Source organism: Harpia harpyja, chromosome 19 (assembly GCF_026419915.1).
Source record: "Harpia harpyja isolate bHarHar1 chromosome 19, bHarHar1 primary haplotype, whole genome shotgun sequence".
In the NCBI taxonomy this organism is placed as follows: domain Eukaryota; kingdom Metazoa; phylum Chordata; class Aves; order Accipitriformes; family Accipitridae; genus Harpia; species Harpia harpyja.
The window spans coordinates 2,640,146-2,666,490 of NC_068958.1; the positions used below are offsets into that span (position 1 = coordinate 2,640,146).

Here is a 26,345-nt window from a genome sequence, read left to right on the forward strand (position 1 = left end):
TTTCACCTCAGAGTCTGCATTTTACTTTCCAAAGTGCCTGCCTAGAGGCTTTCAAAAAGCCAGATAAGTCCATTTCTCTCCCAGGTAGGTTGCTTCTAGGGACTGTTACAAGGAGATGGAACAAATGGGATCAAGGTCACCGATTCAGACCTGACCTCGGCTGCAGACAGGACGGCGGGTGCATCCCGCAGCTGTTGCACAGCCCGCGAGAACCCAGTCGGAGGGTCTGGGGCCCGCTTTTAACTAACGGGTGCTCGCCCACCACCGCGCCGCGGCCGTCTCAGCCGCATCGGGCACGAGGGGCTGCACCCCGGCGGGTCCGCCCTGGCGAGCCTGCGCTGCGGCTGCCACGGGTTCCTCCGTGGCTGAACTGGGGACGGTCCACCTGGCCGCTTTCGTAGCGCAGCAAGTACGTTCCAGGGAAACAAAAATACTTTTCTGCTGCCTGCGTCTGAGGAACAGACACTTGAGAGCCTGAAGGAGCTCAGACAGACCACGCGGGATGATTCAGAGGGACTGACCCACCTCCTGGGGACTATTGCATAAGATGCCACTTTGCAATTTGTTTTCCTCCCTAGTTGCAGCATGAATATCTGAAGCCGAAAGGCTGCTTTGTGCTTTGTGAGCGAATAAGCCTGTCCCACTGGTGAGTCTCATATTTGCCCTCTCTACGTCTGTATCATACAAAAAAAAATTCCACCTTACTCCATTTGTTGAATTTCGCACATTAACACCCTGGGTGTGTTTAGCAGAGACAAACCAAAGCTAGCTTGCAACACATTTGAGTTTGCCTTCCCCCTACTCCCCACTAACGACTCATTTAACAGCAGTACAGCAATTAGAAAATCGATATTCCATTCAGACACGAATGCTTCGTCTAGAGCATTACTTAAGGAACGTCTCTTGCAGCCTCATCTTTGCCTGGACAAAGGATAAGCCAGAAAGGACACTCTGGCGTTAGGTTATCTGACTGATTTAAGATGATTTCTCATAAGGCCCACACAGTATTTGCAAAATGTTTCAGGCTAGGTATAGCCAGTGTGGATATGACATTCTACTAATAAGCACCTCTGTGCCAGGGAGCGTGCATATAAATACAGTTGCAGAGAAATGCAAGCTTGCTTTATTGTTTAATATCATACCACCCACCTGAATAAAACAGAGCCTGACACATGTCATAAGGAATTACTCAAAGAATGCAAGGCCCTTAGGCATCGAAGCCCCATTTGTATTCCAGTTGTATTAACCAAAAATAAAATAAATAAGTAACAATCACATCTTCTTTGCTATGAAAGGATTTTCCAGCCATTCAAGCGCTTACTACATTGCTATTACAAGCTTCCTTACTGGAAGTGCGAGGGCAGCAAAGGGGGAGAAAAGCAGAGACAAAGCGAACAGCAGAAATCACAATGGAGAAATTATTCTGATTTGCTGCATTTGAGTTTGTGCTGGAAGACTACAGCACTCGCCCAGCACAGCCTTGCACACTCCCGCCCCAGTCCTCGGTCGGACGCAGCGCAGCAGCCCCGCCGTCTTCCCCGAATTCTATAATTAGTATCAGGGATTATTCAAGCGGGATTCAAAACGCTGCCCATCTGCAGAGTCTGGGGTGGGAGCAGTCTGTTTTATTTTCATGTTATTTAAAATAAGAGCTGTAATTGCCAATTGTTGTTGTGGAGAACCACTCCCTTGCATGCAGACAAGACATGTAAGACACTCTGCGGACTCGGGGAAAGTCACCACCTTTCCGAGTCATTAGAGAGAGTGGCAACAGCAAAAATTCCCTAAGCTCTGAGCAAAACCAGCCACATTCCTTCCCACCTTCTCCAGAAAACTGAAAATCGGATATCTGCGTTACTAAATTAAGCAGCAGGAGTTCCTTCCATGGGGAATATTTGTGACGAAAGCTGTACAATGCAGACTTCCCTAATCCATCCTACATACTAATTCCCTGGTTTGTTTGCGTGTGTATGTGCATGTTGTGTAAGCCATAATTATGCAATCTCACAATTTACCATTGAGCAGACTCTCCGCTTGTTACAGCTCAGCAACAGACCTCAGCTTACGACCATAACAAAAAGGCTAGATTTTTCTGCAGTCTTACTGACATGGAATAATGTGACCTCGTGTATCATGGAAATGGGCAGTGCAAAGATGAGCTCCAGGAGAAGGGACCACTGCTGACAAAAATTCCTATCAGTATACTTGGTTCTCTTTCTAGTTAATGCAAATTTAAGCTGACCATCGGAGCGACATGTAGAACCTTTAAAATAGGTCTGTGACGAGGTTGCTATGAATTGGATGCCATGACACACAAAAATTGGAGCTCTGTGACCTCAGAAGCAGCACAACAAACAACTACACAGAGCTAGACACTTGACTGAGATAAAACATTAGAAAATGCATACTTTCTGATACAAATGCTAGATAAAATCACTGGACAACATAGCCCATCCCACGTAATCTTCATGAACTGCTGGATCTGACTTTTTTTTTTTTTTGTCAGGAGATTAGTCACTCAGTTTTTCAACAAACATATAATGAAGAATTCTCAGTAGATTTTTCAGGTGAGACAAAATGAGTATAATTTTTAAAGTTTACAAATATTTGTAAACAATGGTCGGATTACAGGAATAGCTGCAATGCCAGTCCACAATATTTATTAGAGTAAGAGTTTACTAATCACTGTTTCAAACAGTTGGCCTGCCCTAATCTCCATAGAGGTATACAATGAGTTTCGAAGATCTATTTATGTTTAACTTGATCATAAGGATGAACACAGTTAGAAGGAGTCAATTTCTCCAACATATTTTACTGATACCAAGCAGTGTTATTCTTTATGTACCAAATACCAATAACACAAATCAAATTCAATCCTGCATTCTTTATGCACTGACATTTATAGAAAGAAAAAAAATGTAAGAAGAAGAAAAGTGTCCAGAAAAACTACTCAGAGCTGAATGATGCTTTTTCAGCTTATTGGTGACAAGGTCTGTGATTTTAATACATCACATAGGAGAAAATAAAAATGCCAGAGACGCAGGTGATACAGAACTCATCCTATTCTGAAAATACTGACACGTTGCCCTAGCCTGTAACTTATTGGAGTCAGGAGCAAGAATGCCACGAGCTGATTTGGAAGCTAGGATAATGGGCTGGGTGAAATCAGGAACTGTGGAATTATCTTAAATGTTTTATGGAGTCTGATACTTCCAGAACCCTCAGACTTATGATTGGTTGGTGGAATTATTTAGGTCAAGTCCTGTTTTGCATTTTAATTAAAAAAAAAAAAAAAAAAATCTAACCTGAGTTTCAGAACACCAAGGCCAGGACAGTTAGCCCAGGAAATTATTGATGAGTCTTCAAACCACAGGTAGTGGTGTAGGACTAAAGCAATTAAGAGTTACCATTTGGTTGCCTGAAACCAGCCTGGTGACCTGAGTCCAACTCTCAGCAGCAGGTGCCTAATCCTCAAAGAGCCGCCGACCCAACTCACAGTAACTGACAGTCTCCCCGGGGCACACGTAGACTGAACGAGCAGTAGGGGACAAACCAGCCCGACCGCCACTCGCAGACGTCTCTGTGGCGGGAGTTCAAGGCATGATGTCTGGGAGGCGTAGAAAAAGCTGCCATCACCACATATGCTATACCTGTTGTGAGGGTAGAGAGAGGAGATCCCCAAGCTGTCAGTCAGAGCTACATTCATACAGAGGATTTTTTTCCATTTCTAAAAGTTGTTATTGGAAAATGTCACTATTCATTGCCAAGAGTTCCTGTGATGCAGTAACTCTCATTACACCTAAGCCCTCTCAGCACAAAATAGCCACACACTGATAACCTGAATATATTTGCTGCAGCTGCTGTTCCATAGACTGCACTCTTGTACAGTCAGGTTATTTTACATGCTTATTAGCCCCATTATTTTATAACTCATTCCTCTGTGTAATGCTGACTCTATATCACTTCATTTTAACAAAAGGATATATTCCCCTGAGACAAGAAGGAATGAGGAGTCTCAGAAATGGAAAGGGAAGGTGGATTGAAGGCAGCAGGTCGTGTTGTGCCTGGGCTGAGGAAGCGCCTGGCGGCGCGGAAGCCCGGGAGCCTCTGTTCCCATGGGAGCCCTGGAGCTTCTGTCCCCATGGGAGCCCTGGAGCCTCTGCCCCTGCTGCTGCTGCTCTTCCTACTGGAGGGTCCCCTCGGAGAGCTCTGCCCTGGACGGGTGCTCCCACGTGAGGAGGTGGGAACGAAGCGGGAGGGAGGCAGCCTGCACCCTCCTGGGTGCTAACTAGGAGCACTGCGCTCCGACGCAGCGCATCGTCCGTCTGCTAGAGGTCTGGGGTTTGCCTGGGCCACGCCACTTCAAGGGGTCTGAAACACCACCGAGCTGTGGCACCCGACACAGACTCCTACAGCCACGGCACTACGGTCCCCGATGCTCTTGCTCTCAGCCATCAGCAGCATTCGCACTAACGGCCTGACCACCCTGGAGAGGGAAAAGGTGCCGACACTTCAGTCTTTGTGCTGCCGCACACGTTGCTCGAACCAGGTATCCTTGTACTGCTCGTTCAGTAACGCTACCTGCTGAAAAGTCTTCTAGCAGCAAGCCAGCCCTAAGACACTTATCTTGCAGATGCACAGAACATATATGCCAGTGCTTTCAAGAAAAACAGGTGTAGAAAAGGTGTTTCTTCCAACGGCACACTAATGTACATGTGCAATACATTTATTAGGGAAAGCCTCAAGAAGCGATATAAACCATGGAAGCAGTCTAAGAGGAGTCTCTTTAGCTGGAAAAGACAAGGAAAGGCAACATGACAAATGTCCCCTTAGCAAATTATCAGCAAATAATGCATGGTAGAACAAGAAATAAACCGTCTGTTTCTATTTACTGCCTTTTAGTAAAATGGCCAAGGAATAGATAATAAAGATGAAAGATAACTACCAATAGATTAAAAAATGTTAGTGATCTAAATTATGTACCATACATCTCACTGTGTCTGTGGAACTCATTGACACCAGATGTAATTGAGAACAAAAACTTCGCGTGACTCAAACAGGATTATTATTTTTTAAGATAGTGGAACTTTTTGTAACATTCAGAAGAGATAACCAAGCTCTCGAGTCAGGGAATAAGCCAACTGTGAACTGGCACCAGGCACTGGGCTCCTTGGGCCATCACTCTGACATGCTCTTGTCATTGTGTTTTCTCACTCCCCTGCTATCAAAACGCTTGCTCTAACTCAGGGGTACGTAGAGGCTCTGCCTGCTGTGTGGAGAGGGCTAGAACTAAGGCTAATAAAGTGAGTGGTAGCCTCAACATGACTGACTTTATCTAAGGAGGGCAAGACACCCTGCCTTGGTTTATACAAAGAGAGAGCCTTAGATATAAAGGCATCAAGTAAGAAAACTTCTCTCAAGTGCATGTCAGAACAGGTACAAGAGGGCCATGATAATGAAGAAAAGACAAATAATTCTTTGCCCTTTTCTTGCAGGTTTCACTCAAGGACCTGGAATTGCTTTATGAATACATATCACGGAACTGCCAACTGTCTTGGGAAGCAGCAATGTTATACAAAGATCATAAGCCACATTTAAGACATGAGAGTTAAAAAAAATAAATCAAATGCAGCTGATGATTTTTCCTAAGTTACATGTTCTGTTAGAACATGTTAGAACAGAATCAAAATTATTACCCACTCTGTAGGGCTCAAATGTCTGTGTAAATGAAGCCAGGAGTAACTAGTTAAAGGAAGAAGGATTGAGGAGATTAATATTAGCTAGACTTACTTCCCTAGATGGCTCATAGAGCTTATAATAGAATAGGGATGCAAGAAAGCAATTAAAAGAACTAACTTAGAGATTTATTTAAGTGCTGAAGGTTTGCCAGCATGTACCTCTAAATTCTTCTGCAATGCAACTGGGCCCCATCCTCTAGGGACTTTCTAACAACCTTTCAGACATCAGGATAATTATTGCAAAGTGTGACCCAGACTGTGGTTACTGGTATAATCAAGAAAACCCCTTGAGGTTTCAACATTAGACACAATCTCACCAGTGAAGCAGACTTTCAACTGTTGGCTAACATTTTTGTAATGAATAAACTTAAAATTACATTCTCTGCGACAGGGCGATGCACCCAGCGGGTTGGGGTTTACATTGTCTGCTGCAGGACTGCTTACCCAGACAGGCTTCAGTATCCATTATGGATCTGCCACAACTGTAATCCCCAGAGAAGACTCCTGGCAAGTAGCACACTCAAGGAGTTAGAAAGGGGAGAAGATAGATAATGGATGGAGAGAGACAATATCTAAATACTCTTATCATAAGGGTAGGATATGGATAGTGAAGTGTTTCTGCTTTGGCAGACTGGGCACTGCTGTTCCCTTGCAACATTTTCTAAGCAAAACTTGCTCCCCCTGATGTTTCAACTCCTCAAATTGACTGTTTTATCTCTTTGGGAAGCTTAAAGACTGTAGTGGATTTGCTAGTTTCTGGTGCACAGGGAACTTCCACTGCTGGGATATAAATCCTTGCTTGGTTCTAACATGCAACCTCCAATTTAAGCAAACAGGGAGTAAGGAAAGAAATGAAATACTAATTGCAATCCAAATTGCTCCATCTTCTATCCACCCCCTGCCAACCCTCCTCCCTGCTCCCTAATCCATAAGGTCTGAGTGATGATCAGTGAATAATTAATTCTGGGTGAGCTGGAGAGGTTTCATGTAGAGAGCCTCTGCAGATGCAGTATCCAGTTCAGGAAACGCATGGCTAGCATTCGGCGGTTCCCCGACAGTATCTCTGGGTATCCAGCACCCACCAAGACACTCCATGCATGCAGCCTGGTGTCACTCCGCTAATTACACTTTGTTGGTCAAACCCTCTATGCTCACCAACACAGACTCTGCACAAACACCACATACTGCCACATTTACTTAGAGCATTAGTAAAAGGTATAGTGAAAATGCCACAATATAGGGTAATCATGAACAATGCCATGTCAGTGATTAAAACTATTAAGGTATAGCATTAAAGCAACCATTTCAGCATATATCAAAAGAAATAGAAAATGCTGCGATGTGGTTTTTAAACCATGCAAACTGGATCTTCTGAAAGCACAAACGTGAAAATAAAAGAGAGCTCCCAAACAGCCAAATTTTGTACCACAGTCTCCTCCACTGATTCAGAATGTGAATGTGTAGCAGAAATGATACACTGCAAATGTCTCTTCCCCTTTGCAATAGTCCTAAGCCGAACCTCTTGATCCAAGTACCACCAAATTCAAGCAACTGGCAACTTGAATTCAAATTATCTTCTTACTGTTTTTTAGCAATAGTCAGGACTAAAATTGTTCATATGTCACAAGGTAGCAAGAAACATTTTTTATTGTGAATGAAAATGCCAAACATCTCACACACACAGACACACACACACACACACTCTCCAGACTCTTCATATTACAGATTCAAGAGAACTGGATAACTGAGAAAAGTCTCCAAAGCATCTGTGTTTCACCCCGCACTGGTTGCAGAATTGGTCTTTCTGCGCCTGGAGGGAAATCAAGCGCATAGTGCGATGGCTGATCAGGTAGCAATACGGGAGGCATCTTACCCCTCGTCAGGGAAATGTCACATCCCGGCTCACAAGGCGTCTGCCCTGCAGCCTGGATTCACGTCCCGACAGGACAGTGCTTGGCCTTCCTTAGTGCCCAGGAGGATTATGCCCAGGCAGAGGATAAACAACAGATTCCAGGATGAGCTAATAGCAGCCCTCAGCCTTTCATTTCAATTCTCAGAAGCAATGCATTTTTAAAAACTTTTGTTCTACACACAATATTAATATATAAATCCTTCTCTCTTTCTCTCTCTGTACATATACATATCATTTAAAGTGTTACTATATAGCAACAAACACATCCATAATGGAACAAATGTCCGCACACAGCAAGGACAGCAAAATATTAATTATTCAAGGTACATACAACAGAGTTATGTAAATCATTCGGTAACTACCGCAGGACTACTTTGCAGAGGGACTCCTATGGGGAAGAAGCACTGAATGGTTCAAATAGGGGTTGTGTGTAATCTCTCATGTACCAGCAACGTAGCATGGGGGCTATTGTACAGGGCCAATGTAATCCCAGAGACATTTGTAAATGTGAGCAAAGGGGACAGTCTGATATAATACCTATGGCTTTATAATTACTAATACATTTACATCATTTTGTGAATGAATGCCACCCTCCTGCATGCTATCAATCATGTACAATGCATGCGACATCCCTTTCTCATATAATTACTGATATAACACACGTAGCTAAATTAATATTTCTGGCTTTAATTCAAATCAGTTAAGTATTTTTAAACAAATTATACTTTAATTCCAGCTAAAATGTACTGGTTTAATTCAGCTAAAATCAATTCTTGCTTCTTTTCATCACACCTGACCTGAATTTTGCTGAAGAGAAACTGAGTGAGACATTTTGTAGTTGTACTGAAAATTAAAATTATAAACACTGCCAACCAGATAAACAAGATCATAATATCGGTGTCATAAGAAGATACCCATACATGAACAATCTACTTGCAATCCCCCTAATAATCATTTAAGAAGAGGCTCCATATCATAAGGTATTATTAAAAAGTATGGTAAGGAAGAAGGACAGAGGAGCATATTTTTCCTCAGTCTGTTTTTTTCTTCCCTCCCCTCTGATGGATGAACTTGACATATTCTATATTCACAAGTCTTGAACATCATTATATCCAGTGCTCTGTACAACTAACTGCCAGCAGTGAGCTCACCGCACAGGCTGCCTCCAGCTACAATCAAGGGATTTCTGTGCATGACCACTGCAATATGAAATCGGATAACAAGATATACATGTCAAACATCTACGTCTTCCAGCTCTCTGAACAAAGGCTTGAAAGCCTTGCCCACCTCAGTTGTTACGTGTTCACTTACAACTCTTTGTCCCTCAGAGTTTCCAATCAAGGTTTTGCAGAGTTTCAATAAAGAACAGAGCAAAACTCGTTTTTAAACATTTCCTCCTTCCAAGAGAGAAAGACATTTATTGCTAATACTAATTGCCAATTGTCGTGGTTTAACCCCAGCCAGCAACTAATACCAATAGAAATGACAGAGGACAGAAAAGTTTGATCCATCAAGCAATGTACCTCTCCTGCGAGATGGGAAATCCCATTTTGAAAGATGGAAAACTGAGACAGATGCCAGGTGGATATCGCTCCCCAGCATCTACGCAGCGCTATGGGCAGAAACTAAGAGTACAGTTTGACATTATATCTCATTAAATGCAAATGCACACCGCCACTGAAAGGAAAAGTCCTTTTTCTGCCATCTTCCTGTTACTCTGCAGCTACATGAGTTGGTTCAGTGCCCTAACCAAACAGAAAATCACCCCCCTAAATAATAATTTCCCATTGAATCAACTTGCTGATCTTTGTAAGCTTGCGTGATGACTGGATCTGCTGCAAGGGGAACACGTGGCCAGGAGACAGTGGCCTGGGGAAAGCAAGACTGTTCCTCAGTTTAAAAGTAATGTTTTCATCATGAGCAGTTTTCATTGTGTGCCAGAATGTTTAAGCCTGGGATAGAAGTATCTTAGTTTTTATTGTAAACAAATAATAATTAAAAAGTAAACAGAAGAGTCTAGAACTAACAGAAAGCATCTTCTGGTATAAAAGCTGTAGTGACGGAATTTTCTTTCTCTTTTTTTTCTTTGAGTTTATTGACATGAAGAGTAATGCTAATGTAATTGCACTGAAATTCATGCACATGAAAATCTCACTAGGGCAAAGTCAGAATAAATGGTCTGTTTGGAAACAAAATGTTAATGCAATGGAGTAGCAGTATCTGTCTTCAATCTGAAGAATATCAAGACACCATAAGCCACAATGCAACTTAACTGTCACCCTCGCTCAGAGTCTTTGCTGAAAGGATACGAACCGAACTATCTGCTTGTAACCCTGAGGTGTACACTGATGCACCACAACATCATGTCTGCCAGGCAATGGCCAAATGAGTCAATAATATGTATTCAGACTGTGAGAACAGTAAAATGAAAGAAAGCATCCTTCTATCCATTAATCAACCTGATCTTCCGCTGCAGAAACAATGCCTTCCGATTGTCGGCATTTACCAAACATTCTTCAAATGCTAACCATCTGCAGCTGTAATACAATGCTTTGATTATAAATGTCAAAAAGATAGAGCATAAAATTAACTTCTCCTTATTTAGTAGGTTTAGAGAAATGTGGCTTCACGCTACACTAATTCAGTGCCCTCAGTATGAAAACTCCCCATTATGATGTCTCGTCAAATTAGAGCCAACGATACAACGATGTCATCTCTATCCTCACACAACACTATATTTTGTAATTAAGCAGGACAGTGAAACAATGGCCTTGCTTATAGAGAAAAGGTCAGGAATGCAAAACATATTTTTGCAAGCTAATTGTAAGATGCATGAAGCCAATTATCCCAGTAGCGCTGCATATGTCTAAGCAGGAAGGATTTTATAATTTTGCTACATGACTCCAAGTCGAGTCAAAGCACAGGCTGTATACCCTGTGGGGCACTGTGCTGTTTGTTTGGACTGTTAGGAAACCGGGAAGGGGAGAAACGTGAAGAAGGCTATTAAAATAATTCCAGCCTCTTAGCCCTTCCCTTGACATTCTACTATGGCTTGCAAAATTTCTAGGAATTTATATAGTCTTTTACTGAGAGACATTAGACACGACCTCCCTGTTCAATTAGGAAGTTAATTTGAATAGGTAGGATAAGGGGAAGTGTTTATGTATTTCTTTGAGAATGTCAAGCACGTTTACCTCAGGTAGCCTCAGATACAAATCACAGATTCACATGCATGTGCAAAAGCCTCAAAAAAAAAAAAAGTGTGTGTGTAAAAAAAAAACAATTTAACAGAAGAAATAGTTGAGACCTTGCTGTTGCCTTGGGAGAAGCTGAAAGGTACCACATTATTTTCAGTCCATCTCTGCCCCTCTTGGGGTTATTAAATGGCTTTAGCCATGAGGAGCAGCATATTGCTGAATGGGGCTCTATAACAAATATTTCTATATGCACAGGACGGTGCAATTGATCTGCAACCGTCCAGATTTACCAGGAACTCTACTTCCCTTAGTCAAGAAAATTTAATGCAAAGAATACTGACCAGGGAAGGGCTTCGGCTTTGCCAAGCCTCTGCTGTCACTGCTGGGGCTGCGGTGCTCAGGAGGACTGAAATCACCAATTCCACAGCTAGTTTTAAACATACTCCTGCTCTAACTGCCCCTGTCGTCAGCCATTAACTGCAGCATCAGACTGACTCCAAAGGGGAATAAATGCCACTCTTAACACAATGGAAACCTGAACCACCTGCATAAGGGAACTGTACATTACAAAGCAGAGTATTTGTCTTTCTTCCATATAAAGGATTTGTGTTCGTTTGTTTCAATGCCTCCCAAAAAACCCCTGCAAAATTCCCTCTTTCCATTAAGAGCATTATCCTTCTAAAAATATTAGAATACCAGTTTCTAAATTTCCTAATACCATGAGAAGAAGATGAGGAACATAACAGTTTCTAGGGAGAACCAGCAATTTCCTCCCGCATCTCTCCTTCAAAGCAGTTCTCTCTGATTTTACTCTAACCTCCTAACACAGCCATTAATTAGAGATCAGTAATTAACTTTCTGGTTCAAGAAATACTTTGCAAAGGAACCCCATTAAAAGGCTGATTTGCATATTCCAGGACAAAGTAGCCTTGATATAAATGCAGGTACTACATGAGGCCAGTCTCAATCCTGAGACATTCTTCGAATCTTTAAGCTACCTACATTTGTTCCCTGACTGCGGGGGGGACTGGGAACAGACATTACCCACTGCACGAGAAAGCAGACATTGTTACCTGCTGGATGCTCCTGTTCCTGACTTTGCAAGATGTTTTATTTTGCATTTCGGTTACTGTTGACAGTGCTGAATGGTTTCCCTATACAAACTCAGCAGTGTTTTCTCAAAATATTTTCATTATGATGAAAACCAGAGGCCCCTGCACTGTACTTAACATGCTGTTAGTGCCACCCTTCCCTGTGCACCTACGATTCTAAGTCTTCCTACTTAGAAAGCTTCACCGGCTAATGCTATTTAAGTAAGGAGGCAGAAGAGAAAGCAAGCTCTCCAGCACTTGTTCACACAGATCCAAAAGCCCTTCATGCGTTCTGGGGTCTGCCAGTGCCCTAGTTCTGCAGGATGAGTCATTCCTCGTTCCAAAGGAAACAGAGTGACTTCTTCATCCTTTGTAATGCAGCACTCACCATATTCTCATCAAACTTAACTGATTTCATCATGCCTAAAAATATTTGGCCTATCAAGTTTGTTGGGAATAAACAAAGGACAATTAGATTTAAAAAGAACTCACAAACTAAGTTTACTGTAAGAGTACAGACATTCGTGAGTTATCAACGCTTTCCTACTCCATCAAAATAAGCCTTATGAACATTTGAAAACACATACAGCAGACTGCATTAGCACTAGATTAGGATTTAAATGCACTGCAGTACATGACTTGTACACTTCCTCTTCCCTCTGTGGGTTATAAACAAAAATTTTTGATGGGATTAAAAAAAAAAAAAAGTAGTTTAAAGAGGAAGTAGCAGTAGTGCAAGTCGTTGCTGTTATTAATGCACGGCTGTACCCCTTCCAAGGCTGAGGCTCATTTAACAATCAACCATATGCTCAGACTTTTTTAGTGCCAAGAAAAAGCTTAAATAGAATGTTATCTTCTGGAATTATGAAAAAAACCCTTGCAAAATAATCACAAATGTTAGTAATTGAGAGACCTTAGCATTAAATGAATTCTAGGTGCACTGAGGAAAAGTGTCCCTAGGAATGATCAACTTGGGGATTACATCAGAATACAGAGTTACACAGAGTACCCATTTTCCACCAAATCAAGACGGTCTGAAGGTATTTGTCCCATGAAGTGGCACTGTGTCCCTGCCCTCTCAGTGCTAGTGTAAAATCACGGCAGCCTTTGCCAGTTTCAGAGGAGATGGGACCAAGTTCATGTATTTAGATTTAAAAAAAAAACCCAATGCCCATATAAATGTACTTTCTAAATTCCTGACAAACTGTCAGAAATTATTTTTAAAAGATTACTGTAACAAAGTGACAGCAGTGACTGAAAAGGTCACTACAACAAGAAAACAATCAGAAAGGCACTAACGACAATAATTAACAACTGCAGCAGAATAACCTTCTCTCAGTTCTCTGGCTCTACTCCCTGTGCCCAAAGCCCAACCCAGAAACTTTCTCCAGCACAAATTTTGTAGACGAAATGTGGGTCCAATTAAGAAAAATCCATCTGCCAAATGCTTGATTTGTGGCTGATTCCAGAGAGGCCGCTACAAAGACAAACATTCAGCGCTCCATGATAAAAACTTTGTTAGCTGCTGTAATAAATCAGGATGCAGGAGACATTGTTAGCAAAAAGCCACTTTAACGGAACCCTTTTTAGCTCTAACAAGCAATCTCACCAGCCAACAAATTGAAAGGAGCACTCGTTCCACAATCCTCCTTTAAATCTCACATTTATATAAACTGATTGTACCAGATTAATGCACCTTTCATACAGAATACTAGTTATACTTGGTCTGATTTTGCTTCTCTTATTCACAATCAATAATTTTATTACTGTTACTGTAACAGGACTCCTGGAAAAAAATCAGCATGCAAAAGACTGGCAAAATTTGGCCAACTACATCAATGTGAACCCCACAGTAATTTCCTGAAGTTAGTGCAAACCCCTTATTCCACCTTTTTTCAAACAAAAGGTGGCTTCTGAGTCAACGTAAAATCCAATACCATGAGAAACAACCATGTTTTTCCTACAAACATAAGCTCTGCTTGACTATAATCAGTGTATTTTTCTAACACACCACTTTGAGCAATTCCTCAGACGTTCTCTACAGAGGAAAAAATGGTTGGCCAAGGTTTTACTAAACCAGAATTCTGTAAGTTTTCATAGTTGCTCCAAACATACACACACACGCCATGGCAGAACTGCAAACAGCTGCCTGGCAAGGGACATGGGTCCCTGGAAGATGGCACATCAACTCGACAAAGAACCCCCCCACATTTCGGAGCTGTCAGCTCCTCCCGGGGACGCAGTAACCACGCTTTATACGACCAGCTCTGCAAGACTCCACTGGAAACCTGGCTGTTCTCTTTGTGCCACTGCAAGGTACGAAAACCAGACTCTACTGACACAAAATTAACAAGGTGATTCTGAACTGATGCCAGTGAGACATTCTGTGACTTTTCCAGTGTTTACTGTTACTACCCTGTTTTCCTTTGTTATAGAACTCACACTGAAGACATTTCTCACTATTGTAGGAGGTAATAATTTTCCATTTTAAATTGACATGATGTATTTAAATGCATGCATTAATCAAACACAGGATAAAAAGCATAGCTATGTTTGTTGATATTCTGTTCTCTGCTCTACATACACACCACATCCACCTAGTTAGCTGTCTGTACATGTATGTGCACATTTCATATATTCATACGCATCTGCTGTACATAGCAGGATAAACAGGACATGCAAGAAAAGGAAAAATAAAGAAACTAAGAGGCATGACACAGTCCCAGTTCAGATACACAGAAGCCAAGTAACAGAATCATTTACGATCTACTATAGCTCAATTTCAATCTGGAGTGTTTTGAATGCATTTATTGCACTATTCATTTTCGCTATGGCATCTCCCGCAAAAATTCTACAAAGCTCCAGAACAGAATGCTGTTATAATGGTTACTTCCACAAGCAAAGGAGCGGTTCACGAACAGTCAGCTTGGATACAAGATGGAGTCAAGAATCAAATATTTAAGAGGCTAATATTCCAATATCAGATGCTTCTCTGAAACAGTTCTTGGATTTCAAGAAAGACAAGGAAGCACGGCAGAAAATGTACAAGAGCAATCTAAAGGACTCAAGCCCTTTCATAGACAGAAGTGAGTGTATTATGCATTTTAGCAGACATGGATGGGAATGTTCAGGAAGATAAAATTATCTTCTGTAACCAAAACCTTGATGCATGACTGAGAAGCCCAGCTGCTGCTTTTCTTTCACCTCTCCGAGAGCAACAGTACCTAAGGCCAAGATCTTCTGCAGGATACTTGCTTATATTATAGATCTGACACTACTCTGAAAGCTAGGGGACTAAAAGCTTGCTGTCAAAAGCTAGTGTCAGTTTTCTCTAGATCAGGCCATGCTTATGTATCATAAATGAAGTGTATTTATGAGTGATACCTGCCTAACGGAAGCCTTTCATTTTCAGTTTCTAAATACTCATATACGCAAATCCTTGGGTTTTATTCAAGGCTACCAAATGCTACCTCTCCTCTAACCCACCCTTTTAGCTCTATGCTGAAAATGCACTACAGCCATTCACTGAATCTCTTTAGAGAAAAGTTGCAGTAAATCCGGCTCTATCTGAAGGGACACTGCCCAGCAAGCTCCAGGGCTCTTGTGCTGGGAGGGCAGGGAAATTACAAGGCTTAATTTGGGAAAATTACTTTGGCTGCAGGGCTGGCCGAAAAGTTAATTCCGATGTCCTATACTGCCAATTCACAGAAAGAAACAAAACTCATCTAGAGAGAAGGAAAACATTGTCTAATTTGCCTGGTTTTTGAGTGAAGCAGCAGCACTGTAGGCAGATTCCTGGCTGCCCAGCTACACTCGCTTGTCTTCCATATGGAACACAGTGCCCTACTTCGAGCATTTGTGAAAACTGCAGCACAGGAATCAAATCTACTCTGTCCTCCCAGATAGTAACCCCTGAAATACTACTCTGCACTGACCGGCACAATCCTTTTACTTGCAGAATCCAGAAGGAAAAAGCTTAGGAGGCTGTAATAGGTCAGGTAAGGAAAAATCCAGATTGACAATTGTCATTTGTGGGTTTTAGAAATTCACGGCCCCTCCAATGAAGGAGTAAGTATAGCTAAAATGAAGTAAAAGTTGTCATTGCTTTTAAAAGTGAAGCATTTACTCAATGGATTCTGAAGTACCATCTTGGTATTTTAAAATGCCACTGCTACAAAATGGTTACATCAGTGTATGTCCAATTTGGCTTATTTTTCAGACATAGACTTTTCTTGGCACTTCAATACTTCTGTGTCATAGCCCAAAATGATTCACGTAAGGTTGAAAGATCTTCCTTTTGGAAGCAAACCACTAGTTTGTTTCTGTGGCTGGTAATGAAGTCTGTCTTACCCAACCATGACCTTGATCTGCATGTGAATTTACACATAAATTTACCCAGAATGTGCGCCTGTCTCACACGCACACAGACATAAATCTACATATACATAAATACATACAAATCCGCTAAAGAGCTACTATACTTTCTAACTGAGCTGAAGAGTAAAACCAAGGTCTCATTTCTCCTTTATTTTGTTTGCAATTTGCTCCAATACTGGCCATCCCATGTCAAATGCTTCATCTGCTCCATCTGCACGTTCCCTGCAACGCATCCCTCCTGGACTGAAAGATCCTGTCATGGCTCAGACAGAAAAAGCAGCTTCGGCCACATGCCGAGAATCCATCTCAGCATAATGACAGCAGTCAACGGCTATGCTGAAGATGTTTGCGTGTGGAAGGGACAGAGAGGGATTTGGGGAGATTATGGTTATTGTTCTATGTTATTGTTCATACAATGTGTAACCCAGTAATGTTCAATGTAGTCCAGTGTGTGAGCATCCCTCCCCTCCCTCCCTCACCTGCATCAGTCAGCTTTGGCTGCTGCATCTATGTGCTATTTATATGCTGGTGCATCAACTTAGGATTTATTGGGGAAAAGAAAGCAGAGCAGTCAGGCTTCTCCGTACATGTTGTTTAACCTAAAAAGGGAGGGCTTGCACTATACGCTCACCAACACCTTGAAATTACCCCTCTTGCAATTAAGCGAGTCTACTTCTATCGCAGATGTGGCCCTCGCTCTGAATAAGGCAAGCAAGATATTAACAAGACCTGGAAAAATCAGTACCCTCATTCTCTCTCACACACCCTCCTCCCCACCCTCCTCGAAACGTCCCCTTACCTTTCATTGTCCACACTCCTGAAGCCAGGTAAAATGTGTCGGAAGCTGCTGTTCCTATCAAGCTTCGGTTGGCTCTTTGTCCTTTTGATGGAGCCTTTAAGCCGACGGCTGAGGAACCCCTGTGGGGTGAGACAAGAATACTAAATTACAACAAAAAAGGGAGAAAGAGCGAGCGAGCCCTGAACCTGCTCTCTTGCACCGAGCGCAGCCAGGCAAATTGTTCTCTCCAGCTCCCTTCATGCGCGGCCGCTGGCAGCACGGCTCCTCGCTGTCAGCCCAGCTCCCCAGCTCGCAGCCAACATCTGCTCCCAGTGCTCGCCGAGGCCAGGGCGCTGCGTCGGCGCGAGACTCCCCGAAGCCTCCGTTACCCTGGCAACCATCAGCTCACATAAAAATACTGTCTGAAAGACAAGACTAGCACATTGCAACTCCTGACGGGAGGAGAGGCTGCGACGCGGGGCTCCGGCTGGCCCAGCCTGGCAGCCCCTTCTCGCGGGTCGAGGGACGAGATGCCGCCCACTCACCAGCGACCAGGAGACACCCAAGAACTTCATTACCTGGTCGAACCCCCCCAGATCTGCAGCCATGGCTGGCAGAATTGGATTCAGGTGTTTGAGCCACATGTAAAAATACCCTGTAAAGCATGCATAAAGACAGCACGTGGACTTGGTGGCTATAGGCACTACCTGTACAGAAGGAGGAGACCCTTGCGCTCAACGTACAGCGCCTTCTTCTCCGCTGTGCCTCCTCCCGCATGGAACATAAGTCACAGCTCCCGTAGTGCTCCACAGCAAAGCCAACACTAAACGTTTTAATAGCAAAGCTTCTAATGTCTTATTTGCTTATTGTTAGGAGTTAATGTTCTACATAATCTGAACATTACATTTAATCTCTTGGCTAAATAAGGCAATAAAAGTATAATACTACTGTGGTGTCCAGCATTTACAGCGTCTGAGAATAGTCTTAGTGGGTCAAGCACATCAGCCGGAGAAAGTGGGGTAGCATTTTAAGGAGAAACCAGGATTTGGGGGTGAAGCCTGAAGAAGTGTTCCTTTTACACACTGTCATACCAAAGAAATAAATTAGCTAGATACAAACAGCTTAGCAAATCCCTGCACAACCTGAGGTTCTGCACACGCCGCTTCCCTTCTCCATCCCCAGGAAAGGGGGTAGGATATCCACTGGGTCAAGCACCGATTTTGACACGCCTAAGGAAAGAAATGTGAGAAGAACGGGTATCTTTCCACTGGGTACACCACCAGCATCCCAGACGTACTCACAGAGCACTCCTCCACTCCAGGCATGAGTCGCAGTAGTTTCTCCAGTCAACCTTAAGGAATGGATATAGGTCAGGTAGCCTTTAGCAGCTCCCTTTTATAAATTAATACCCTTTATATGTCTTGCAGGAAGATAATCACAGTCCAACTTATACCTAGCCTGTCATTTGTTCATGCTGTTTAAACACTCCTTCCCCACCTAGGATATTCATGGGTCACATTATGTCTTTCTCAGGTTGCAAAATTTCCTCAGGCAGTCTGTGTGGCTCTTGTTATGGAAGTGACTTTCCTGTTTGTGAGTGCATCAAGAATTTGAAACATCTAGATAACCAAAGGTGTTTCACATTTATTAAGTGCCACTTCACTTACAAATGAGGTTTGTAACATGCATTCATGTGAACTGAATATTTCTCCGGGAGCTATTTGCATGATTGAAATAGCATGATGTATGTAACACAGGCCATCAGGATACACACTTTGCCATCTTACACAAAGCGAACGCATAAGACAACAAAGGCCTTTTCAAAAGTGTTTTGTCCGTGAGAAATACCTTTAGAGAATTTTCGTGGTATAGAGAAACACAACTATGAAACAGCAACTTTGAGGATCTGCATTATCTAGAACATTGCTAAGATATTTCCCTCGACACTCAGACTTTAGCCAGCCTCATACTCATGATATCCACATGGCATCAGTCTCATACTCATGATATCAACTCTTCATACTCTTGTTCTTCTGACTAGATCAGGTCTCTGTTGCCTGCTATGGAGACTAGCCAATATTTGCTGTGAAGGAGAAGATAAAAAATATGCAACTGGCCAATCATGCAATATTTCCCTAAATGCCACTGGTGAGCAGTTTTTGCCCAGAAGCAAGAGGCTGGACTTCCTTTATCACTGCCAGCCTAGCCACAAATATGTCATCATATTATCAAGCCACTCCTTCAAATCCAGTAATAGTTTTGAACTCTGGACAGGGAATTGATAGGGAAAAAACCAAATACTTTCTGTGGCAAATGATCACAGCTTTCTTTCACTACCTTGTATTTCACATCTCGACAACTGTTAGATGATTCATGCAGGATTTGGAAATTAGAATTTAGGGTTGCAGTAAGACATTACTTTCCTTCTGTTTCCCATTGTTTTTACATTCATTGCTACAAGAAGGAGATCACACTGTGCCATTTTCAGTTTTCATTGCTAGCTTCCTTGGGAGAATGATATGTCAGAGATTTTAATGTTGATAAATTATGCTGCTATAGCAATACTTTGCACCTCCATAGTGCATGCCAGAGATCAGAAAGTCTAATGTGTGAATTACTACCTTCTGTAATTTTTAGATGGGGTAAGAAAAAAAGAGAGAGGAGTTGGTCTCCACAAATACAAGAGAGAGAGGATCCAACCTGGGGTGTGACCGCCGTGCTTTCCTGGTGAGATCATAAGAACATCATCCATTTCTTCTTCATTTATGACTTTAAACAACATTTGATTCTGATCTCCAGACAAATGAGGCTAATCCTACCCTATGCACATTGCCTACTCCTCTAGCCTAGCTGCATTCTTGTGAGTTCTAGTAATTAAAGTATTGCCCTTTATATTACGTGTTCTTTTTAAGTTTGTATTGAGAGCTGTCTAGGGTAGAATTGTGTCTTCCTACGTGTGGGCAGCATTTACCACCAGTAAATATATTTTAGAAAAGATTAAACTACTAACTTAGGCAGGTTTCATTCAGAAGAAGTTAATAGACTGTACAAAATGACAATAAATAGAAATCTGCAGAGCCCAAGAGATGCCACAACCATGAGATGCCACAACCCGTGGTGCTGAGGGTCCTTACTTGAGCCTGAACTCAGCCCAGCGCAGAGACAGTCTGTCCACACAGGGTAGGGGCACTCTTGGAGCAGTTAGCCAGGATGTAGCGTGGCTGCACTGCTTGCAGTGCACAACGTAATGTTCCTTTACTGTGCCGCATTGCGAGGTGTAGATGTGTTAGCTTATTCAGAACTAGTGCAAAATCTGGACAAATGAGAATAATGCTTCTGCTTCACTTAGTATGGATTTGTCTTTGTTTAGCCCAAATGACTTTTCAAATTCTGCTGGGATACAGTGAAGCAAAACTTAGGCTAATATCAACTTCCTTTTAGGCTGTGGACATAAAATAGATCATGAAATACCCTTTTAAATGTAAGCAGATGTACTAACCATATAAATTAAAACCTTGCGCAGCCTAACTTCTTCTGAGCAAGAGGAGACATTTTAGGGTCACTGGAGTACAGACAACCATTCTGGTCAAGAATATAGTACCATGCAAACCTGCACAGTTGTATGGAAATTCACCATCCATCAAAGCTCACAGCAGAGTGTGGCACAAAACTCAAGTAGCTTAGCAAGAGAAAGACATACAGAGCTTGCGCTGTGCAGTGATTTAACTTTTTTAAGAGCAAGGGCCTTGCTTTTCTTGTTTTGTTTCTGCAGTTCTGACTCTGTCATCCTCAAGTCTGGAATACAATTGCTCCAACCAGAAGAGCTGACTGAAGTTATAATAAGACACAAAGAATGAAGGCAGAAAAAACCATAACAAATCCTTTTGAGGAATGGCTTAATCACAACCGCTGTTACTTAAACTAAAACAGGATGGGCACAATTCAAAACAGGACAATTAAGTCTGCTGTGATTTGAGCTGTTTTTTCTTACATATTTGGACAAACCCAAAATCTGATGCCATCATCTTGCTGCAGATGGCAGAAGGTGGGACTCTCATTCTAATTTTTCCTGCTTCTCAATTTGGCATTTCCAATTACTCTAGACATGGAAATAATCTTATATTATATTATAATATTTAAATATTTTTAATATTATAGTACTTTTAAAGCATACGCGCAAAACCCATCAGAACCATATGCCTTTGAGATGCAGGAACTACATACTTTCACACACCTTGGGCCAACGATAAGAAGACTGAAAGAAGAGAGAAAAAGGGAGGGGTGCAAAACTGAGTAGAGTATTAAAGACAGCAAAATCTTGAGCTCCTATTTTAATAAACATGAAGTAATGATGCAAGTCTCGTATCTGGAACTGACTCCCACACCATTAATGTTCATTCTCAGTGAACCCACATGATAAAGTTTTAAAGGTAAAAAGTCAGCACCATGGAAACTCAATATATATACAATTTAAAAATAATATATCAATAAATCAAGCTGGATGCATCATGAGCAGCTTTCTTTGGAAGAGTCCTGGCAGCTTTCAGTATTTTCTAAGCAGAACGAGCAAGGAAAACAGGGAGAGGGGCTGGCCAAACACACACAGGGGAAAGTGTGAGGGTTTGAACCGTGGGCACAGGGAGAGTGTTGGTCTAACAGGAACACTGAAGAAGCAGACAGAAGTCCTGGTTTATGCTCTTATCCAAAGACCACACAGAATAAACACTATAAAGACATATCACAGGAACTAGTGAACAGATGGGGTTATTTTTATAGTTATTCCATATCTTTTTGTTTCAGTTCAAGCAAATCTCAACTACAGAGGACTTGAGAGGACGTCAGAATTTTTTGCACTACTCATAATAATGACACTGCCATAAATAAGCACTTGCCATGAGTATAAATGTGTAATGCAGTATTTCATATTGGGTGTCCATTTTTTCTAGTATATCAGGGGTGAGCTTATAGGTATAAAATTGGGAGTAAATCTTTTCTACCAGACCTGTCCTTATTCTGGGCTTTAGAATCTTAGTTTATTTTTTTATATTAAACTTCTTTAACCCTGGAATAAGGTTTTTTTCTGCCCTTGCACAGCACCTATGCTGCTTTTCCACAGCACATGGAAATACTCTTTTACTGAGGCTCCACTGAATGGATAATTAGTATTTGTATTTGTGAACCAAGTAGAGCCTTGCCAATGCTATGCATCCTATTATAGCCATAAATGTACACAAAAAAAGTGAGTTTACCCGTTCCTACAACTACCAATATTAGCCTTAGCTTTCAAAACAAAACAGAAACCTTTTTTGGGCAGCATTTGATACTGTTTGTTACCAGGTAAAGACACCTATGTGTGCATCTCTACTATTCTCTTTGTAGAACACGACTGCATTAAGCTACAACAAGAAGTGCACAGACCAAAAAAATACTGAGGGTGAGTTTAGGCATCAGATATGTATCTTGGAAGCGCAAGAACAGAAGTAATCCACCGAGCGGTCTCCTGGCATTGATACAAGAAAGGAAGGGAATTTCATGTATAGCACTGACCTTTATGGATCAAATATTTTTTATTTGTTCAGTGTATAGAGGCATGTGCCTGTAAGTTTATGTATCCTTTCAAACACTTCATATGTAATTTATTACTGTCAGCTCTTTTGATTTGAACTTGCAAGTTATAAGTTGTTTTCCTATCATCCAGTTCTTCTCCTGTCAGCTGTGATAAAGGGCTCTATTCACGAGGTGACCGAACAGACAGCCCCTATGGAGTCCTCTTCCCCAAAGAGTGCATTTCTAGCATATGCAATGCTTGCATAGGATCCGTTTTGAACTTCGGCATATGGTAGGCAGGAGACAGTCAGCCAGAGCATCATTTGAAGACGTTCCCAAACTTAGGAGAATCCTTGCCGAGTTAACCTTGAGATGTTATATTCTTGCAAGTTTATCAACCAACAAACCCAAATTCTGTTTACATAACAAAAACCAGCTTGCTCCAGTCGGTAAGACTTGCCTAATATGCAAACCCAGGGAAAGGGCAAAGGAGAGCAATAGCCTACAGAATTCAGCAGAGCACAAGAGATGTGAACTTAAAAGAAAAACCAGAACAGCTTATTATCTCTGGACCTAGAAATGCACACATAGATTAACATGTATTACTCCTTCTCTTTAGAGGAGGCTGAATGCATGACTTCCTTCAAGTGGGTGAAAAGTCCCTCAGTTTCTCTTTCTCAATGTTATTTCATAAATCTCAGGACCCTTCCCAGTCATCCTGTGAGCCCCTAAAGAAACACACAGATGAGGTGAAGTAAGGAACTCTTACATGTGAGAGTAAGAACAAGTAACATCCATCCATGAACCAACTTGCTCTGACTGATGTTACCTTAAAACATTATTCTGTAGGGATAAGGAAAGCCCCTCCGAGACAAGGTGCCTTGGAATTAGGATAAAGCCCAAAAGAATGAAAAAAGAGCTGCAAAAACATTGCACGTCCAGTGATAGGTGGCAACAAAACCTCAAATCCCTCTGCTCCACACACTGTGGTCAGACTAGTGCTCTGGCATCCAGAGTTAGAGAATAAACATGGAGATACAGTACTTAAGTGCACGAGAGGGTATGTCTCTGAGCCAGGCCATAAAGCAGTCCCGGAATGTGAGAAACAGCTCATGTTGGTAAGTGCTGCTTAGCAACACTGTCCCTCTATGGCAAAAGATTAATCAAATTTGCAGTGTCATTGGAAACACTCAGTTCAGTCCATTTGAAAAATCAGAGAAGATGCACTGAAGTCCCACAGGTCACCAAAGGGACAGTGTGGGTCTGTCTAGGTCATGAAAACTGGAATTACGTCAAATGAGAGGCACTGAGGGTTAATTATGAATGTGGCAAATCTAATACATGCAAGTATCAGCGAATCACAGATAGAAGAAGCAATAGCTTCAACACATAACATCTCATGCTTTTTCCACCTCTGGCCAATAAAGGATTGTTGCTTATGCTCTATTTTTGTAAAGATTTTACCTACCTTGTTGAAAATGTCTTGGTCACAGGGTCTTCTCCCACTGCCCTGGAGAAAAAAATTACACAGACTGGCAGCTCTCAGTGGCACATATCTCTCAGGACGTTTTTCCTGATGTTCAGCTAAATGTTTCTTTGCAGAATTCACTGTGTTTCTCTTCTGCTCATTTCTACCAGGGAACCCAGCCTCTGAAATAGTCACGCTCAGCCAGCACACACCCTTAGTCCCTGACCAAGAGAACTACCAAAAACTTCAGGCAAGCCACGGCCTTACAGTAAAGTAACAGAAAACTCAGGAAGTCTCTGTCTGCACTCTCCAGCTAGCGCTGATGACTTGCATGTAACATGCACATGGAACAGGCGGGACATTAACAGAGTACAAATGAAGGAATGCAACTGCCAGGAAGAATCTAGAAAACTGCAATTCAACAGCCATTGTTATTCAGGGATCGCCTGATTCTTCAATTTGGATTCTTTTGTTCTCCTATTAAAACAAAACCACACTACTCTGGATTATTTGTTCACAGTTCCGTAATTATCATACTGTCAACATTTCATATCTGAACAAGACAGATAAATATTCCTTAGGAAGGTAGGAGAAGGGTAATTGAGCAATCAGGGATGAATGATGCAGAAACAGAGGTACAGGTAGAATGCAAGTAACCTTGAAGAACAAAACCAGTTATTTACCCAGAGAGAGGAGCAACTAGAAAAAAACTGCCTAGATGAAGCCAAGCAAGGATGCCACCTGGGAAAGAATGTCAATGGGGTGAAACAGTTTTCTTATTTAACTGGCAGAAGAGAGTCAACCATCCCAGAGGACGAAGCGTTCATATAGGAAACTTCTTTGTCTTTAGTGAGAACAATCCTGACAGAAGCAGAGCACATCCTGTGCGGTGCTGGGCAGTGCCAGCTTCACAAAGGTGAACAGAAGTTAGACCAGGTAACACCTTGCAGGAGCTGTTTTCCAGCTCCTGGAACCAGGATTGCTGTGGCCATCCCAGGACTCTGCTTCTCCTTGGAATGCAGGAAAAGAGACTCCGAGCTTTGCTTTCCTCTGTTCTCTCTCTCCTTAGAGAACTGTGCTCATATTAGGTTCTTGAGCGTCTTTAGTCCCCTAGAACAAAGCTGTCACTGCTGAACAGAAGTCGAAACCAAGTGCTGGCAACCACCATGGCAGGTTGTAATTACAGCAGAGGGAAAACTATGTCCTGACAACCTCAGGACTAAGCAAAGTGCCTTCTGATAGTCCCTGAAGATCCCAGCAGTGTCTAAATGAAAAAAAGGATTCACACTGTACATGAAGCCTGCTTTCTAATGTAATTACAGCAGTCATTTAGAAAGCAAACAAAATGCATCACTTTATCCATATTCTGGGAATTGTTACTGCAAAGAGTAAAATTGAGTAACATAAAAAGACAGACATTTCTCCAAGTAAGGTTTTAAGAAACAAACTAATCCAGCCACAGTAAGGATCATCAAGGAAAATTTGAGGGAACATCCCAACATCTATGGCCTCTAGGAGACAGTCATTCTTACTACTATTTATGAAAAGATAAAAGTAAGGCATTTAACCTTAATGGCTAAAGCAAGCTGGTCTTATTTGGAGCTTTGGAGATTGAGTTCCATACAGCCAGGAAGGAGAGTGGAATACCAAAACCATTTAACAATATGCCAGGAGTTCTTAAGTCTCCATTTCCCTTTATCATGTAATGCAGGGAAGCCCAGAATCCTTTTGGTAGAGATGAACTATCCCTCCCCAAAATATCACTACCAAAACATGCTCACTCCCCCAGTTTAGGCCTAGAGAGTGATTTTTTTTTCCCTAAAAACTCAAAGCTTAGATGTTTATCATAATTTGTTTTACTGCAGGTAATTGCCTGCATGTTAAACCAACTGAATCTTGACTCTGGAAAGCCAGCCAGAATGGCTGCCTGTCACATATATACCATGCTCTATTCAAATAATTTCCAAGACAGTATTTTAATGGCTTCTTTCTGATGTACACCCTTGTTCAGGCAGTTCAGATCATGCATCTCTGAAAGGAAGCCTGCAGGCAGTATATATCCGTAAAACCTTACATGTGAGCCCGGATGAGCTGCGCTAATACCTTGTTTGCATTCAAAAAATGCCCATTCTTACTTGTGGAATGGCAGATATGCCTGCAATTGTTCCGGACGCAGCTTCTCAAAAGCATAGCTACTACAGACCTGGAATCCATCGTACTGCTGGGGGAAACACCCA

At 42.0% G+C, this 26,345-nt stretch overlaps 1 protein-coding gene across 7 annotated transcripts in view; it reads right to left on the reverse strand.

Annotated features, from left to right (window-relative positions):
- Window positions 1–26,345, reverse strand: part of DAB2IP (DAB2 interacting protein) — a 211,994-nt gene that overhangs the window by 104,077 nt on the left and 81,572 nt on the right. For 6 of the 7 annotated variants that reach the window (XR_008239251.1, XM_052814269.1, XM_052814272.1 and 3 more), the window contains exon 3: window positions 17,115–17,233. Coding sequence is in view for 6 of the 7 variants with exons in the window: in XM_052814269.1 (XP_052670229.1) it covers window positions 17,115–17,233 (119 nt within the window). In the remaining variant the exon portion in view is untranslated. Of the gene's footprint in view, window positions 1–17,114; window positions 17,234–17,671; window positions 17,803–26,345 lie in introns of those variants that run through there. The other variant, XM_052814273.1, reaches the window with a different exon arrangement.